Source organism: Clupea harengus, chromosome 5 (assembly GCF_900700415.2).
Source record: "Clupea harengus chromosome 5, Ch_v2.0.2, whole genome shotgun sequence".
In the NCBI taxonomy this organism is placed as follows: Eukaryota; Metazoa; Chordata; class Actinopteri; order Clupeiformes; family Clupeidae; genus Clupea; species Clupea harengus.
This window is the reverse complement of record NC_045156.1, coordinates 22,194,098-22,214,077: the sequence shown is the minus strand read 5'-3', so window position 1 is coordinate 22,214,077 and position 19,980 is coordinate 22,194,098. Positions and strand designations below refer to the sequence as shown.

The following is a 19,980-nucleotide window of genomic DNA, read 5'->3' as shown; positions in this document are numbered from 1 at the left end:
GTGACAGAGAGAAAGAGAGAGAGAGAGTGAGAGAGACAGAGAGAGAGAGAGAGAGAGAGAGAGAGCGAGAGAGAATAGAGAGAGCGAGCAAGCAAGCAAGCGCGAGAGAGAGAGAGTGGATGAGGAAGACGGAGAGGGAAAGCAAGAAAAACAGAATTTGATGGCTGCTGCTGAAAAGCTTTTTCCATGTTTAATTTAGTTCTCTCCCTCTACAGGCAGATGGAGGCGATTATTAGATCAGTGCCACATCACCGTACTCCCTATGCACTGCCCAGTCCTGTGCAGCACACTATGGCTCTCTGTACTCCCTATGCACTGCCCAGTCCTGGGCAGCAGACTATGGCTCCCTGCGCAGTCGTTTAACAGGGAATCATGTTTGAACACGTCTGATGGACTGGGTCTTCCTCGGGTGCAACACAGTTCAATCTCCATGCCACATTCAATCATATCGCAATTTGCCCTTTTATGGGTATCCAATCAATATGAAGATGACTGCAATACTTGACCAATGTTAATCTAAGTGCTATAAACGGTGCTATATAGTACAGCAGACATATTAACTTGTAATAAAAAGCTCAGAATCAGGTGTTGACCTGTAAGGATTAAGGACAAAATAATCCAATCAAAGTTCTTGTGGGCGACCTACAACTGCGCCGCAGATTCAGAATCGGTTGGGTTTCTTATTCGCCCTGAAGTACAGTCAAGTCGGAAAGTCATATAAAAAAGGTGTGCATATGATATATTACATTTTGATTTTTAATAAATTAGCACAAATGTCTTAAAACCTGTTTTCACTTTGTCATTATGGACTATTTTGTGTAGAATTCTGTGACAAAAAATGAACTCAATCTATTATAGAATATGTCTAACGTAATAAAACGTGGAGAAGGTGAAAGGGGTGTGCAGACTTTCCGGTTTGACTGTAGCACTCTGGAGAGCCTCAGACACTGATATCATTCAAGCGTGATCACGACTAACCACCTAGCAAAAGAGGCATTGGATGGACTTCAAGTACCATACCAACACTGAGATTCACGTCTCACAAGGACACCTGATGCACTCGGGCACGTTGGCTGTGGTGAGACACGACTATGCTTCAGGGCAAGTCACATGGTTACCTTTGTCAGGCCTTCTGCACATTCTTGTATAACCAATTTCTAAAAGAGCTCATTTGAAGCAAAAGGAGTACTGTTCTTTATGAATAAAGAAAGCAAAAACCTAGACCAAGGTTACTTCTCAATAATTTAAACTTGTGTCATACTCTTTGTGTTAAACCTTTGGTGTCACACACGGCCCTTCTTAAAAGCCTTGCACTGCAAGAGAAGCCTATGAGATCCATAGTTAGAGGTCATTGTGGTAAAGGCTGATTTATGGTTGTATATAGGTTCTACGCAAAGGATACACTGTAGCCTACGCAAGTGGCCTATACCGGTGGGAATATTTATACTTGTGCGCAGGTGTGTGTGCCTACAAAAAATGAAACTACTCAGTCTCCTTCTTATGGCCGTATTTGTATATGAATGTAATGTTTGAAAAAATCCAAAGTTACAGAGAAAATGTCTGAGGTGATTTGCGAGGCGTCTGCCAGCCACCTATCTAACGTTAGCTTACATTAGCTTATGTTAGCAAGCTAACTACCCACAAAGTAGACAGCTTGCTAGCGAAGTAAACAACGGTCAGCAATTCATAGCGGCATGATCGGTTTTAACACAGCCCCAAATGCCTGGCAAGTGGACCCATCACAGTTGTTGTGGTCTGTGTTGCTGTGACGTGTGGTTACATTGCAGTAAGGCTACGGCAGGGGACAGGGCTATGCAAAGGCATACATTAGAACATTAAAGAGAGGACAAGTGAGAAAACAAGTGGGAAAAAGAGAGAGGAACGGAAAGAGAGGAGGGAGAGGGAGAGGGAGAGAGAGAGAGAGAGAAAGAGAGAGAGAGAGAGAGAAAGAAAGAAAGATACACACGTACCTGTGTAGTCATCCAGACACTCGCAGGTGTAGCCTCCTTCTCTGCTGCGGCAGATGCCGTGGGGTCCGCAGGGCTTGGAGTAGCACAGGTCCACCTCAGTCTCGCAGTAGTCCCCGGTGAAGCCTGCAGGGCAGCGGCACCGCAGGCCAGCGATGGGCTGGATGGGCCGGAACAGGATGGTGTCGGAGGCCACAAAGGGGGCCAGGCTGTCGAACTTGAGCACGGATACGCACTTCATGTAGTTCTCGCAGGGCTCGCGCAGGCAGATGTTGTCGTCGAACGGCAGCACCTCCTGCGAGGAGATGCGCGCCAGCAGGCTGCGGTTTAGGTACAGGCGCTCCTGCAGCTCCTCGGAGCCCAGGAACTCCACGGCGTGGCCTCCTCTTCCTGTTACGCCCGGGCCCCGCCTGCTCCCAACCCCGCTCCCTCCTCCTCCCCTGCCACCGCCGCTGCCACCGCCACCACCGTCACCTGGCACGGCCACAGAGAGGCTGACGTTGAGGATGCTGGCGCTGACGTCGGTGTCGTCCTGGACGTTGAAGACGACCACGTCCTCACGCGATGCGGAGAGCACGCGTGCCACGCCATCCAGGAACTGGGCCAGCAGCAGGGACAGGAAGCGCTCCTGAGACGTGTTGGCCAGGCGCAGAGTGATGCTGTTGGAGAGCATCTCATCCGTGATGATGGTCACCTGCAGCAGACACTGGGCCGACACTGAATGGACCCCATCTACAGAGAGAGAGAGAGAGAGGGAGAAACACAAACAAAGAGAGAGAGATCAGTTGAGCTACTATATAAACCACAGGAGTTTAGGTTAGGTTAGAAGGTTTGAGCTGCAATGTGTGCTTTAACATGCCATTGAACACTATCAGCATTTGGTAACACGTACAGAACCTCAGGAATTTCTAGATAAAGAGGAGCAACAGTTGGACACAGACAGAAGACAAAAAGCTAACATAACTCCCGATTCCGATGATTTTATGCACCTTGAATTTGAAATGCATGACCTGCACATGTCTTTGGTGATCACCACACATTTCAACATCCAACCTTGTACAATCATACAAAGCAAACGGCTCGTTAAGAAATCAGAGTGAACAGGGACCTCTCCTTGGCTTAACAAGCAGAGTAATCACCCCGACGAGAGAACTGAGAATCTAAACCACGTAAGGAGAAAAATAAAGAGAGAGTGGTCCTGTCCTACATTTTTCCCTAACGAGCACAGGGTTGATGCGATGCGCCAATCCAACAGCAGCCCTCATGCTCGCCCTTACGTAACTATTTCAGCAGACCACAACACTGGAGGGGAAAGGAGAAAGAGAGGTGTATAGTTTATCACTGAGGGAAGCCGTACCTCAGGGGAGGTCATCCAACTTTTTCAATTGGGACAAACCCCCATTCATTTTTCAACAGTGTGAGCTCGCATTCCTCTGTAACGTCGCCTAGCCGCGTAGCTGGAGGTGCTTGTGGCATCACGGGAGCACAGGATGAAGGAGGGGAAGAGTAGAAAGCGGACGAGGAGAGGTGGAGAGAGGAGGGGGAAAAAAACAAGGCTATTTGTAGCTGTTTTTAAGCGCTGGCCTTGAGGCTTCTGTTTTGGCCTTGAGGCAAAGGAGTGGCCAACACAAAACTCGTATAATCAAATCAACCCCGGAGTGAAAACAAGCTTGAGCCCCTTCGGGCCCCCACAATCGTCAATGGCCCGCTTTGTGATGGGCCTCTGGAGCCGGGCCAGGGAACAGAACCCCTCGGCTCCACTGGACAAGAACCCACACAAACAAACACTCACACTGCCAGGCCCACCGGATCCATGGCCACTGGCATGATGAAGACACAGCGAGAGGGGGGGGGGGGGGGGGGGGGGGGGGGGGGCGGGGGGGAAGAGCGATAGAGAGAGGGGGGAAGAGGGGCAAGGGTGATAGAGAGATATAAGATAAGTGAGCGAGAAACAGTGCATGAGAGAGAGAGAGAGAGTGCTGCCGTGTTTGAACACAGCTTTAATCTGGCTGCTCTCAGTTGAGCCCTTCTGGACCACATACGGGACCCAAGTCCTGGCAGAGAACCGCCCCCTCTCTCAAATACGTGAGCACACACACAGCCACAGTGCAAAGTTGAAACATAGAAGAATTGCAATAATTAAGTCAGATGTTAAACAGCAGTTAGACAATGTGCGCACGCGCACACACACACACACACACACACACACACACACACACACACACACACACAGATATGGGGAGAACCTGTTGAAGAAGCATCAGGATGATCACTTCCAGGTCTGAATCTGTAATCCCAGGGTCCTCGAGAGGAATGGAAACACCTCAAAGGTTTTGAAAAAGCCCCCATCATCTGTCACATGCAATGAGCAGCACGCACACACGCATGCACGCACCCAGGTCCTCAGACACAGGCCACACTGCACTGGGCCACATTGAGAGACTGGCTCAAGATCAAGGTTCAGCACAGTGAAGAAATTTCAGGATACTTTTGGGATTTTTGATGGGGGGTGTGGGGGCCTCTCTCTGATGGAGGGGTTGGGGTGTCTAATTTCCCCTGTATGTATGATGGATGCATACTGTATATGGAAATACAAATAAAAGTTGACTTGACCTAGACACTGTTTGTGCCTTCCTTCACTAGCTGCACAGCACAAGCTTGATAGATACATCAGTTCATCTCATATTGGCAAGACTGATTGACATCTGTCCCAAGCTCAACCCAACAGTGTCCATGGTTTTGATTGTTGGCTCTGGAGAGAATGTTGCTTATTGCGTACAGTTAGTCATTGTCAGGGGAAAAAATGTATTTAGTTTTTTCATGCAGTGTGGTGTGGTGTGGTGTCTGGGGTTATGTGGGTCAGTGAAGGCAGCCTACTGAGGCGGCATGTCAAGTAAATAAGCATTCAAATCAACCCACAGAGAGACATCACTTACCCGTTACAATTTCTACACAACAGTACCTCAAAAGACTATTACCTTAGCACCTCTTTCTCTCCCTTTCTCACAGAGACACACACACACACACACACACACACACACACACACACACACACACACACACACACACACACACACACACACACACACACACACACACACACACACAAACAAAGCCTAGGAACACCAGGCATACTGTAAGCAGGCTTTTCAGATGCAGATGCACACAGATCATTGTTTTAATGAGTGTGGCTCATTCATTTTAACAAAGGGAAGCACCGAGTGGTCACGCCGTTATGCCACTGAATCTCAGCAGACCGCTAAATATCTGCATGACAATTGGGGACAGGATGTTGCTATCCACTACCCCACCATACAAAAAAAAGGCATCCTGCTTAAAACACAGTCCTTCTTAAAGCAAACAAATCTCTTCCTTTGTCTAAAAACTAGTATGACACAAACCTAGATCACTTTATCGAGAGATTAGAAAAAAGTCTGCATCTGGGCAGACAGTGGAATTGGGCTAAATCGCTTTTAAAAGCTGGAGGACGACTGCAGGCTGCTGTCCCTTAAATGACGCCCTCTGCGTTCCTGGCCCGGGTTCAAGGTTGGCAGGGGACCCACGCAGGGCTCAGGCCTGAGGGCCGGGGAGGAGAGAATCTCTGGGCTGTGTGAGGGAATCCAGCCTGCATGTGCTTAGGACTAGTTACTTTAGGGGACAAAGACCAATACCATGTGGATGGAACTTGGGGGTGGGGTGGCGAGGAGGGGGAATCTATGTTAGCGACGGTCTTTTGGGCTCAGTGAACCATACAAGCTATGCCACCACACACACACACACACACACACACACACACACACACACACACACACAGAGAGACACCCCTCACTGCCAGGATTGCTCCAGGCCTGTCTGACACACACTGCATCTTTCTCTCACTGTCTGTTTTTGCTACAGTGTGTGTGTGTGTGTGTGTGTGTGTGTGTGTGTGTGTGTGTGTGTGTGTGGGAGTGGGCGTGAGCCTGAGTGTGTGCCAGTAGTCCTGAGGATAAGAGCATCTCTTCTGGAACAGGAAGTGAGGGATGGTCCATCTCTTCTGACAGTTCTTAAAGATGCCTTAAATCCACTTTAGTTTGGATTCTGAAGACAACAGGCAAGTCTGCTTCATAAGGGTGACTCATGAAAGCTCTGGAGGTATGTCTGAGCCACGAGCATGACCACATACACATTCATCTGTACACACACACACACACACACACACACACACACACACACACACACACACCATGTGTCCATACAGAAGTATGAATAATGGGTGTGTGCTTTGTCAGTGCAGCCGAACTCAACAGTATTGCAGCAGAATGATATATTTTCAGGGACAAATCACATGGAAACCTCAAGCTGAGATGCCCTCATTATGACAAATCCCAGAGTTCCTCAGCCCTGGGAGCCCACTACTGCAGCTCCCTAGTGCGTGCGTGTGTGTGTGTGTGTGTGTGTGTGTGCGTGTGTGTCTCAAGAGAGCTGTTATTCTGTGGATGGAATAGTGCGTGTTTGTGCATTTGTATTTGTGTGTGGCAAGTAGGTGGTTATTCTATGGGTGGACTAGCGTGTCTGTGTGAGTGTGTCAGGGCTCTGAAAGCTGTTTGTCTCTGGGTGGACTGCTGTATATGGGTGTGTGTGTGTGTGTGTGTGTGTGTGTGTGTCTATTCTGTAAGATAATAAGAATTCCATGTTGTTTCTGTGCAGGGGAAGGAAGCGTGAAGGGGCGTGGCATGTGTGTGTGTGTGTGGGGGGGGGGGGGCACTCAGTGTAGCGCCTCACTGCCCTTCTCTGAAATATTAATAGAGTGGCATCTCTGCTCCTCTCCTGCCCAGTGGCTGATGAGCGAGTGGCACATTTTCAGCTCGCCTTGACGAAGGAGCGCGCACACACACACACACACACACACACACACACACACACACAGGCCTCATTACCCTCCCCGTTCACACACTAACAACCAAGAGCCTTTATCTGTAACCTGTCTGCAAAGAGCTGCTCCTAATAATGAGTGCATTACAAGCTTGTCATCGCATGATAAAATATAGGTCAAATGTGGGCGAGAGCTAGAGAAACACACTCACTAGAAGAGAAAGAGAGAGAGGGAAACAGGGATGGAAAGGGAGCAGGAGACAGAAATGGAACGTACAAAGGAAGAAAGTGTGTGTGTGCGCGCGTGTAGGGGCGGGGTGGGGTGGGGTTGTTCGTGGTGGTAGAAGGCGGCATTATGGTTTTTGAGCAGATTAAAGTGAATTGGATTTAAGCTTGGGAGTCTCACTTACTTTTCTCTTATAGTGCCTGTGGTCTGGGAGCAGTAAGCAGTGGAAGTGTGTGTGTGTGTGTGTGTGTGTGCAGCGCACAGGCTCCAATCAGTAGAACACAGACAACTCCTCAACAACAACAACAACACATACACTCAAAGACCACTCACTGCTGCACAGCTGGATATGACAAGGAGTGAGGGAGAGAGAGAGAGAGAGAGAGGGAGAGGGGGGGGGGGCTGAGAAAGACACAGGGGAAAGTAAGAGAGACAGAGGAAGAGAGAGAGAGAGCGAGAGAGAGCGAGAGAGAGAAGGGGGCTGTGAAAGACAGAGTAAAGTAAGAGAGACAGGAAGAGAGAGAGAGAGAGAGAGAGAGAGAGAGAGAGGGGGGGGGGCTGTGAAAGACAGAGTAAAGTAAGAGAGACAGAGGAAGAGAGAGAGAGAGAGAGAGAGAGGCAGAGGAGGAGAGGACAGGAGAGAGACGGAGAAGACGAGAGAGAGAGATGACAGGATAATGATAGGGCACAAGAGAGAAACAAAGACAGAAAAAAAACAGAGAAAAGCGACACATGCTCAGCGAGATGGATGGACAAGGGGAGAAAGAAAACGAGGGATAAGGAGAGAGCGCAGTGGAAGATGTGGGATGGAGAGAAGAGCAGTGAGAGTTGGACAGGACAGGAGGGTAGAGTAGAGCAGTGAGAGAGGACAGGAGGGTAGAGTAGAGCAGTGAGAGAGGCTAACGAGGAGCCTGCAGAGGCTGGGCCAGGAGAAAGAGAAAGACTGCCACACGAGTCACAGCACATCACAATCACACATGGCGCCAGCGCGCACACACACGTCCCCCACAGAGAGAGAGCGAGAGAGGGAGAGGGAGAAACCGGGGAGGGAGAGAGTGAGGGAGAGGGAGATGGAGAGAAACCTAGAAACAGAGCGAGAGAGTACACAAGACAGAGAAGGAGAGAGGGTTAGTTAGAGAGGAGGACCAGGAGAGGTAAAAACAGCAAGCGGGAGAGAAAAGGGAGAGAAAGAAGCAGACAGATGGAGCAAAGGAAAGAGAGACTGCTAGAGAAAGAAATAGAGGGAAGGGAAAGAGGAACAGAGAGAGGGCAAATGAGAGGGCAGATGAGGCACTCTATGGCAGCCAGCCATCACGGTCAGGTGTGCTATATTTGTGGTATATATCGCCTTCAGGGAATCATGTGCTTAGATGTGTGGATCATGTGTTGAGGAAGTTAACACACATACATTCATATCCACACACACACACACACACACAGACTCATCTTAATGCTCGCAATCAAGTCAGTGGCAGCAGTGGATTTTGGGTACGGCTTAGAAAATCCGATACCGTTGACTGTGCACTGTGTGAAAATGCAGTTCTTGGACAAGCTTTGATGGTTTTAGGCTTCGTCAGCAGTGTTCAGGAACTCACTGGAGGCGAGCAGAGAGACACTGGAGTAACACCTAAAATACTCTCACCCACACACCCACACTAAATGCACACACACACACACACACACACACACACACACACACACCCACACACTCACTCACAGGGGTCGCCTTACTGATAAAGAACGCAGTAAATGTGTGTACGAGTCCAAACAGGCATTCAAACAAAGCTGCATGGACAAGCATGTGATCGGAGGTAGCACGGACATCCATATATCTTTACATTAGATGCACACACACGGCACGCATTACAGATGCAGGCACCCTTCATACACACACACACACACACACACACACCAGGGCTGGCATGGCTTTACATTGTGCACGCAAAACACAGGCATCCCCACATACAGATACACACACACACCAGCATGGCGTGATTAAGTGATTAAGGAACATGAGCTAAGTGTGGGTAAGGCGTGTGGATAGGAGCAGCGGCCGCATTAAAACTGCAGCCAAGAACACGGGCAAAGATAAGCAGCACATCAGCGGAGCGGTGAGCCAGGGAGAGCCAATCCCCATCATTACAGACCGGGAGATATCAACTGCCACACCAGCGTGCACACCCAAACACATGTGTACACACACACACACACACACACACACACGCTGATGGATATTCACACACACACACACACACACACACACACACACACAACCATGCTCATACACACACATCAAATGCAGGCACACATACAAACATCCAGGCATAGAGGCAAATATGTGCACGCACGTGCACGCACACACACACACACACACACACACACACACACACACACACATCAAAGCATCCAGTGGTGCAGAGGCACGTTTGTGTGCTTTCAAAGATCGGGGTCAAGTTCATGCATTAGTGATCTGTGTGGAGAAGTGGAGCGGAGGCAGACTCTACTGTACGTTTTAATTCATCAATGCCACCCCCCTTTTTTCTCTCTCTCCCTCTCCCCCTCTCTCTCTTTCTATTCACAGGGGTATCCATCTCTTCAAACACTCCACTGCAGATGGGGACTTCATCTACCCATCTCTCGCTTCATCTGCATTTTCCAACTTTTGGGGATTCCGGCTTGTTTTAAAGCAGGGGTTTGCTCAAGTGCCACTCCACTCCGGGTGAAGAAAAGGTGGGCCGTTTGAAAAGGGGAGGCTGGGGAATGTTAGGGGAGTCTCTACAAAAGCTCAAGGCCTTTACAGAGATTTACAGAAAGAAACAACAGCCACCTGACTTCCCTTCAGCTTATTCTAGGCATCCAACACTGAGCTACTGCTTTCAGAAAGAGGCTCTCTGTGACACCTGGGTTCTCCAACAAGAGACAAAACACACGCTTAAACATAATCTAATTACCTGCCGGGGAGTGACCCCAGGAATGTCACTGTAATTATAAAAACAGACCGGACCTTTCCAAGCTGTCACCGAGACCTGACAAGAGCCAAGCCGAGCGGTTCTGTTCGTTTGCGAGTGTGTAACGCGGTGCCCCCATGACTTTCGTCCGCGTTCCATTCGCTGCATATCAACGAGGTTTTGTTTGGCGGGCTCCCTGTGCCATCTCTGCCACTGTAATTAACGGCTGCTTCCAATCACACCGACAGCGGGGGCCTGGCTCTTCACCAGGCCATGATTGTGTCATAATTATGCTGCACTGCCGTGATGCGAAGGAAAAATGGATCTCAGGGATCACAGAAATGATTCAGCAGTTGACTTGTACAATCCCAGAGATGTTCTGATACTAAGGGGATGAGACTCTTGTGTGAAAGCCCAACATTAAAACTGAAAGACAAAAAGCTCCACTTTCATTCTTGCACTAAACAATAGACTACCTAAAGGAGATGGAGGCAAATGAGAGCCCCTCATGCAAGTTCTAATCACAAGTTTATCTTGAATCCCCCGTTGCTATGGGGCAGATGGGTGTCATGGGAACCAAATTAGAGCTCCTGTTCCACCTGAACACAGACATATGCAGGAACAGAGCGTGCTCAGTGGGAGAGCAGGGCTTTTAATCCACCTCTACTGAGCCAATCAGTGGGCGGAGAGCAAGCTCTTGTCGAGGCCCCCCCGACCCGGGAGAGTGAGGAAGTCAAGCCTTCAGTAGACATTAGTGAGGAGCGGGCAGGTTAAAGAGAGCAGACAGGGGCGGGAGGCACTCTTTTACCCCATGCTGTTAACTCGATGAGGAAAAGATTTTTTACAAGAGCTGCTGATCTGACAGCCAAGTGAAGGCTGCAGCCTCAAAAAGAAAAGTAAAAAAATAATAATAATAATAATAAAATCACAAGCTTTATGTGAGTTAATGCTAATAAGTAATGAGTTAGAAAAATCCTGCCGACATCTTCGTTTGCTGATGTTCTTTCAATTAGCAGAGATGAAAACAGAGAGAGAAGTAAACAGGACTGTGCTTGGTAAGGCGGGAGGATCAAAGGCAGAGCTGCAGCAGAGAGAGCACATTAGAAATGTCATTGGGGAATGTGCCGAGTGAACTAACTACTGCAATTTACTACTGGCTGTGCTGTTGCCATGGAGGGGAGCTAAAGGGGTTGGGGTGGGGATCAGATAGGGAGTGGGGGTGGGGGGGTTAATGTGCTCTCATCGACACCCCCAGCCAAGAAAGCCAACCGACGGCCTAACAGCTTCTCTTCCCACCCCACCAAAACGCTGTGGTGCACTGTAGGGGAAGACCGAGTGGCCTACATTTCTACCCTGGTTCCCTCCCTCCTTCTTCTTCTTCTTCTCACACAACCAGCACAGGACTACTTCAGAACTACCATGCTGCTGGAACTCCACTCCTCTGCAACAAGAGCAGCACACAGGAGGAGCCCACAGCAAACAAACATGCCTCCATCCCTGAATATTAATAAGACCGCAAACACAGGCAGAGAATATATACGGCAGGGGTGGGGGGCGGGGGGGGGGGGGGGGGTTCATTTCGAAAATTATTGTGAACTCCTATTGGTTGGACCCGCTTGGAACAAATCATTCATGCTTGGGCTACAGTTGATCATTAATAAAGACCTTCGTAAGTTTAAAAAAAAAAAAAAAAAAAGAGAATAACCCAAGCCGTCAGGCGGCCATGGGCGGAGGGGGAAGACAATGGTGCTGGCCAGGAGGTGGAGGGGTTAATGGGGGAATCCTCCTGTTGTCCAGGGACAGCTGCTCCCTGAGATGGTCTCCACATTACCATGGGCCCTCCATATATCACAGGGAGGACAAGAGAGAGCTCCACCAGCTTCAGAGGACGTGGCTGGCTCTTGGACCGAAGCGTAATAAAACATTTTATTTATTTAAAAACACCTAAACTACAGATGTCTGTGGGCATATTAAAAATAAAGAAGAAGGAGTGATATTGTGCTGTATAATTTATTTCGAGAGAAAACAAAAACAATTCATGATAATTTGTTCTGCATCATAATAAGAGAGAGAGAGCTTATTCTAGAATACAGCTGTAGCAAAAGGGATTAAGGGTTTCTTTGGGAGAGTGTGTAAGTGTGTGTGTACATGTGGATATATCTGTGTGTGTGTCACTCTGTCTGTTAGGGTATGAGTGAAAAAGAAGGAATAAAATGTAAAGGAAAAAACATAAATACTGCATAGGGATGAAAGACAAGAAAAAAAAAAAGAGTGGAAAGGATGGGCGACCCACAATGACGCAACACATAAATCCCTTTAACCTCTTCACATCAGAGAAAATGAGAATGAGTCTCATGAGAAATGATGAAATGATTGGTTCATGCTAAGGCAATGTATTTATCAGCTTTCTGCCCTCCAAGCCTAAAGACAATCATCCAATGAAGGAGAACGGCTCTCCCGATCAACACCCTCCTAAGTCAACAGCCTCTAAATCCACAAGATCCACACAAAAAAAAATCTCAGATTGCAAGGTCATCCAGGACCCAAGAGACTGGGTGACTGGAACACCCATTACCGCTCGTTTCTGGGGGCTGATAGCTAGCGACACAGCAGAGGAAGAACATTCCAGACATTTTTCTCCATTATGATGCGACACAGGGCCAGCGAGGTGGATTTAAGCGGGGTTTTGAAATCTATGGGTATTTGCATGTTAAGAGCATACTGTTCCGTCAGCACAGGCGGCAAGAGGGAGATTAGTCACTGGCACGGACCGAGCGTGACCGTGCGAGTTTCCAACCAGAGTGCTCTCTGCTCACTTTCCTCAAGGTCATATTCAGAATCCCAGTGAGTGAGGCGCCCCGCTTTGAACAACGTTATTTCAGCCATTCCCCAGCCACATCATTATTTCAAATCAAATCAATGCCTCGACTTCAAAAGTGCGACTCTCTATTGTAAAAAAACGGCCCCAATTAAGCCGGGGCTAATGAGCGCAAACATCTCTCAAAAAGATAAACAAAAAACTATTTCCACAAACACACAAACAAATAAACAAACAATGACACTAATGCCCTTTCCATTTGGACTAATCCCGAGAAGCGGAAGGGGCAGATACGGTTGGAATTTTCCATATATTTGGCATCTGTAGAGAGATGCCCTTTGTGTTCAGTCCATTTGCTGGGAACAGCTGAATAAGTAAAATGATCTAGGTTTTCTTACAGAGCCACCAAACCATAACAAAACCAACTTGTTCTGGCACAGTTCCAAGTGGAGCCATCTGGCTAGTTAGCTGCACAGCCCTCAGTCCTCTGACTAGTAGTTACTAACAATGACTTAAACTATATAAAAAAAACATTATTAACATCACAAAACACAAACAGCATGTTTACAATAATTTCATAGGCTGGTAATATGGTTCAGGTTGAATTGGTCCTATATTAGGGTGACAGCTCACTAAAGCAGTGCCTGACTCCCAAATACCTTACCAGATATGAGCCCAGTGAAGTTCATATTTAACATGTCAATGACTAAACTTAAAATGTTAAATATTAGCCCGCTTTTCTTTAGTCATATGTTCCATAGAATGCCTCATAAGGAAGGAAACTAGGTCAAAGAGAGTAAGCGAAGAACAGGAAACTTCTTGATGAAGTGGAGAGGAGAGAAAAAAAAAATACACTGGTCACACTGGAGTTGCCAAGACCTTCAGCAGGGCCATGGTGTGTTTTTATTCTCTGGCGTTTTGCCCCTGTGCACACGCTGTTTCCCTGGCCAGGGAAGTCTTTTTTTTCTGAGAGGTGCGGAAACAGTTTCTGCGCAAGGAACAAAGAGCGGAGCGGCTCAAATCCAGCCCGACCCAGCCAACACTCACCAGCCCATTGTCTGGCCAAAGGGGGCCACAATGTGATAGGACAGGCCGATATGCCTAAACAGACACCGGCTCTAACCCTTCCAATGGGCAGCCTCTAATCCCCAGCCTCTGTCCTCTTCCAAACATTCAGATGATGTCATCCCAAAACGCCCCCGCCTCCACCCTACACAACCCCCTTGGCTCATCCGGACAGGAGAGCAGGGCAGAGGCGAGGCCAGGCCAGCTCACAAAGGAGACACGGCCATTGTGAGACGAGCCAACGGCAGGAAATCAGATACCACCCCTCCCCAATCCCTCTCATCCCACTCGCTACACCCTCTACCCATCCCATCCTACATGTGCCAAGACCCCTCACTCACACTCACACACACCTCACACATGCCATCCTCCCAAATGAGATTACACTCATGAGATCACAACTTAGTGCAGCCATAACAGGCCAGCCTGAATTCTTATCAGAATGTCAGAGTTGTCAGAATGGCTGCTATTTATGGACAAAGCAGCAAGAAAGTCATGTATAACTGCTCACATGTGCTGAAGAGGACACGATATTAAAGTTCACCCTGTGAGATACAACTATATTCCTTGACCCAAGTATATTTGCAACCCAGTCCCTACAGTATATTGCGATTACTAGAGAACCACACCCAGGAGGACTGATGGAGGCCCCAGCATTAGGGTCAATTGTTATTGGTTAACTTGAGGGCTCCCTCGGTGTCAAAAGGTCACTTAATGATAGAGGATTAGTCGCTGGGCTGTGGGGTCATGGTACTGGGCTTCAGTCCGAGAAGGGGGCCAGTTGGCCTTAAAAAACGGCGTCCCTGCCAACACTCTAAGAACTTATGGGCCACCCCTCCCCTTGAGACCCCCCCCCCCACCTCCATCTCTGTCTTTAGGTCCACAAAGGGAACCTCCCCCCACAGTCCCCACCCACCAGGAATTTCTCAAGCATTGCTGGGGTCGCTATGACAACTGGTTGCTTAACAAAGCATTTCTCTTGGCCATTCTTCCCTTTGAGCGAACAGAGGAGAAAGAGAGCAAGAGAGAGAGAGAGAGAGAGAGAGAGAGAAAGAGAAGGGAAAAAGAAAGAGGGTGGCAGCGGGGGGACTTAAAAGAGGAAGGGTGAAAGAGTTGAGCATCTCAGGCACGGGACGAATGGGGGAGCAAAGTGATGAAAAGAAAAGGCAGAACATTGCAAAAGAGAGAGAGTGAGCAGCCCCAAACAGAGAGAAGCGCGATACAGAGAGCGGGTCAAATCCATAGCACAGGAGCGACAGGTAAGAGAGAGAGAGAGAGGTGGGGGCTGAGATTGGGAAGGTAGAAAAGAAATGGAATTCATTTTTTCCCCTCCAGAATTCCAAGGAGGCCTTTGACTAATGACCTCATGGGAGGAAAAGTGGGCCAGGAGGGAAGTAGAGCACACAGCACACATCCATCACCACTTCCCTCACACCTGATGAACTCACATAACACACACGGACATTAAGAAACCCCTTACTACATCCAAACTATTCCGAGAGACAGTGAGCCAAATACAGGTGTCCTTCAGGAGCTGTTAAGAACACTCCAGCCTCTGGTTCTCCATCCCAGTAACAAGAACAACTTGGACTCGGACACAGGATACGTGCCGTTCTGTACTTCCATCATCTCGGGGGTCGGTATGAACTTTCCAGAATTCTTTTTTTAAAAATGCAGCTGCTAACTTGCCACTTTTATCCATTCAATACGGCGGTTAATTCGGCGTGGCCGGCGGAGAGGAGCTAATATTACAGCCGGAGCGGGCGAGGAGGGGAACGCTAGGAACACTATCCCCCTCGGAGCTCACATTCCTAATCTCCCGTAATGACATTAGGGAGCGCTGGCGCTGGAGCTGATGGACTCGGCAGGGGCAGGATGCAGGACGTGTTCGAAATGGAGAGAGGAGGGGGCTCCTGATGGAGAATGCAGCAGAGCTACGCACAGGCTCAGGGATGTGTGTGTGTGTGTGTGTGTGTGTGAGGGAGAAGGGCTAAAGACAGGACACAGAGGGAGATGCAAAAAGAAAGAGAAAACATACAGAGACAACTACCAAACTAACAAGAGACAAAGGGAGAGAGAGACAAACAGAGAGAAAGAAAGCAAGTGAGTGAGAGAGAGAGAGAGAGAAAGACCCAGAGAAAACTACCAAATAAGAGGGTAAGAGAGATAGAGAAAGAGAAAGCATGCAGCTCTCCCAGTCAGGAGGCAGCTCAAAAGCACAAGCAAACAGAGACTGTGTGTACACAAGACTGAAACATTCCAGTATTCAAAACACTCATTTGAATATTTTACATGCTCAGACACACTTGCGGGTTGATTTCTCATTCAGACGAGCTCGGCAAACAAAACAAATTTCAGCCCACTGCGATGATACATGTGAATGATTCAGAGACACCATCACCCTGAGCAACCCTTTGAGGAACACAAACAGACAGAGGCTTCAATTAAGAACCCAACATTCAATTAAAGTACACCAACAACCTAATTTCAAACCTCTTTTATATGGCCCTTTGCTGCTGTGAAGTTCATAGCACTCATGTGTGCAGGGCTATGGCTGACATCGGACATCAGCTTTCACAGGGCAGAGGTGAAAGGTCAGCATTACCAGTGATGAGGGGTTGATGAGAGCCCTAAGGAGTTCCCCTGCATTAGCTCAGGCCTGTCAGAGACACAGGGACATGTCCCACTCCACGAGCAGAGCAGTGAGGTAGACAGAGAGCAGTGAGGCAGATGTAAGTCAGACCACCTATGTGGAGGGCTGACGCACCATGAGAGCTTTGCTTTGCGCTGTGTGTGACCTACAGGCACACACCCAGTCAGAGCAAACAACACACACACACACAGACACTCACCCACCCCCCTCTCTGTCAGACCTCCTCTATTAAAAACACTGTTTATAGAGAGAGGCACTGGCATTAAATCTAAAAGCACCTTGACATTTTTACACAGTTACACTCAGTCATAGTCTCAAACCCACCCATCCACCCACCCACACCCACGAAGCCTCAAGCTTCACCCATTAGCACAGCCTCTGCTTTAGGCACCTCACAGCTCACGGAGCCTCGTAATTTCATCTCCAGAGAAGGTTGCTGGGCATTTACTGAGGAACAACACTGGGACAGGATTTAGCATCCGACGCAGTGTGAACCAGGCATCAAATCTCTTCAACTGCCTTTACAACTGTAATCTAGGTTTGACAATCATACAGGGACCTACAGTTCCCCATGAGCAGTGATACTGGGAAGCATTCTTAATCCAGCATATTAATTGGGGGGGGGGGGGGGGGGGAGCCCCCCCCCCAGGCGCCTTGCCATTTAATCTGGCTCTCTAATTGAGTGTAGAGTGGATTAATCCAAGGTCTAATGGCTGGCAGTGTGAGCTGCGCAGCAACAAGAGCCGGTCTTTGGAGACAGGAATGGAGCAGTGTTGCTGAGGACAGGCCTGCCTGTGTTTCGACAGGTCTGCTCAAGGGGGGCTTCCCCAGGCCAAACAACATACAGGAAGGCTAGAGGAAGGATTAAGACCATTTGTTGAGCTGAACCAAACCAGTGAACAGGCCAGCTAGTGTTTGAGGTATAATTGTTACATGTAACAAGCAATGTTTTCAATCTTCTTTTTTTTATTTGCATAATCATGTGTGCACATTAAAATGAATAAATATGTTTGTCATATATGCGTGTATGTGTTATCAGCATACAAGCATCACTGTTGGCGCAAACCTGCTCACATATGTTTTCAGGAGTAAAACATCTAGACCCAAATGACTTCCAAAAAAATTTGAAATCCAAAATCAAGAACGTGGATTTAACTGGTATTGTATTCACTTGAGCTAATCCAGTATGTACCGTAGATAGGGGGTAATCTAACATGGGCTCATACCACACAGATATTTCCATTTTCAACTGCCCTGACATTCAATCCATCCCATCTACAGCACAAAGTCCCACCTTATCGCACACATCCAGTCATGGCCAACACAACAAAGGCAACTCCTTCATTGTACATGAACTATGGGAAGTGAGAAACGGGGGTGTTATATAACAGAGAAAAGCAGTCAGGTGAGAAGAGGCATCTGGGACAGCAATCTGGGGGGTGGAGGGCGCTTCAAGCATGAGTTAGATTAGAACATGAAAAACATGTACACATTACAACACATACACATCTGTTAGTTCGGCTTCACTGACTCCACAACCCGGCGTACTCCAAACAACAGCCCCTGTGCCCATTATTACTTGTTTTTAATATTAATAAATCATAATAATAATGATGATTAAAAAAAAACAGATCAGCTGTAGCATAGCGTTTCCTTAATAGTGTTTATATATTTAAACAGCCAGCTAACATTTTCCATTTCATTTCATCAATCAGTTAAACTTTTAATTAAAAATCTCGTTTTTTTGCCATCAACCTGCGTCCTCCCTGGGGGTCCCACTGCTGTGGTAGATACACCACTCTCTCCTTCCCATCTCTCACCGTCTTAGGACACCTTTCTCCCTCCCCCACTTCCCTCTCCTCTCTTTATTTTTCTTCCTCCCTACCGTCCTCGTCTACACCTCCCTTCCGCCATCCCTCTCTTGCCTTCTCTCTTCTTCTCCCTCCTTTCCTCACTCATCCATACCTCCCTCATCTGTCTTTTGCCTCTCTCTCTCTCTCTCTCTCTCTCTCTCTCTCTCTCTCTCTCTCTCTCTCTCTCTCTCTCTCTCTCTCTCTCTCTCTCTCTCTCTCTCTCTCTCTCTCTCTCTCTCTCTCTCTCTCTCTCTCTCTCTCTCTCTCTCTCTCTCTCTCTCTCTCTCTCCACAACTCAGCAGGTGCGGAACCATGTTCTGAAGAGTCCAGCCCTCTAATTGGTCTGGACTGGCCCACAGCTGTTCCCCTCCTGTCCTTCCCCATCCCCACCCCTACCCCCAACCCATCCCAGGATTTAGCAGGAGCCCCCCAGCCTTGGGGATCGATCTAGCAGCTTTGTCTCCTCCAAGACAAGGCCTGCCTCTCTCATCTGTCGCCACGGGACCCTCTTCCTTCTTAAAGGGGCTCATGGGAACCCTGACCATAAACAACAAAAAAATACAAGGCGTTGCCATGGCGCGCCACCAAGGTAATGATCTGGCAGAGGTAACGAGCCCCATGACAACAGGGGGGGAAAGAGAATGGAAAAATAAATCATCCGAATTACTATTATGATCATGTCCCACCACCACCATATTAATTTGTCATTGAGACTTCTCAGACTCCCAATAATACAGTGCTTAAACAACAATACAAATCTGAAGAGATGAGCATTGCAGCCTCCCTCCCCCCACTTGATACCAGCTGCTAGAGCTCCTTGCAAAAGGTACAAGTTAGATAATGCTGCTAAACAGGCCTGTAAGTGTTCAAGGTCACAGATGAGGCCAGCCTCATAGGACTCAGTGACTCAAAACAGCACAGACAGACGCAAACAGAAACTGCCACTCTACCAGTTCAGTCACATTTTTCAGCCACAAATCAAATCTATAATTTGTGGTGTCAAGTGAGAATTCAGTGGTTGCTTAAATCTAATAAAAAAAGACTAGGGTGCACAGAACAATTGAATTTTCTCAAAATGTGTTTGCTCTGTTTAGATAGCAACAACAACAGGTCTGATGTAAAAAGGCATCAGTCCCTGTGGTTGGGGTTTCATTTGGGCTAAAACTAATTTTGTGTGATAGAGGAGAAAGGTAATTAACTTATCTGAAAAGTGTCATATTGGTGATAGGTGAGTATTGTGTTAAAAGCTCAATATGACACAGCTCTCAGGGCTATCGATTTGATAATTCATCTATTTCAAGTCAGTCTTCCCGGAGTCCAAATTTATAGTGTTTCTGAAATAGCTGGATTTGCCAAAAAAACAACAATGAACAAACATCCAGCAACAAAACCAAACATCAAGGCAATCGAGATTAGCTTTGCTTCCACCTCATTTTCTGTTGTGCCAAGAGGTTAAAAACACAAGGTAGGAATGTGCTTCTGTTTGACAGAAAACCACGACTCACTAGCATTTCCCCAAGGTCCCAGCCATCCTGCAAAATGCATCACACCCACACAAACTGCCATTTAAATTCATGACAACACATTGATCACAAT

At 47.9% G+C, this 19,980-nt stretch overlaps 1 protein-coding gene across 3 annotated transcripts in view; it reads right to left on the bottom strand.

Moving 5' to 3' along the window:
• The window catches only part of celsr2 (cadherin, EGF LAG seven-pass G-type receptor 2), a 68,569-nt gene that overhangs the window by 43,185 nt on the left and 5,404 nt on the right, over positions 1-19,980 (bottom strand). For all 3 annotated transcript variants that reach the window (XM_031568115.2, XM_031568116.2, XM_031568117.2), the window contains exon 2: positions 1,971-2,699. In XM_031568115.2, coding sequence (XP_031423975.1) covers positions 1,971-2,699 — 729 coding nt within the window. The remainder of the gene's footprint in view (positions 1-1,970; positions 2,700-19,980) is intronic.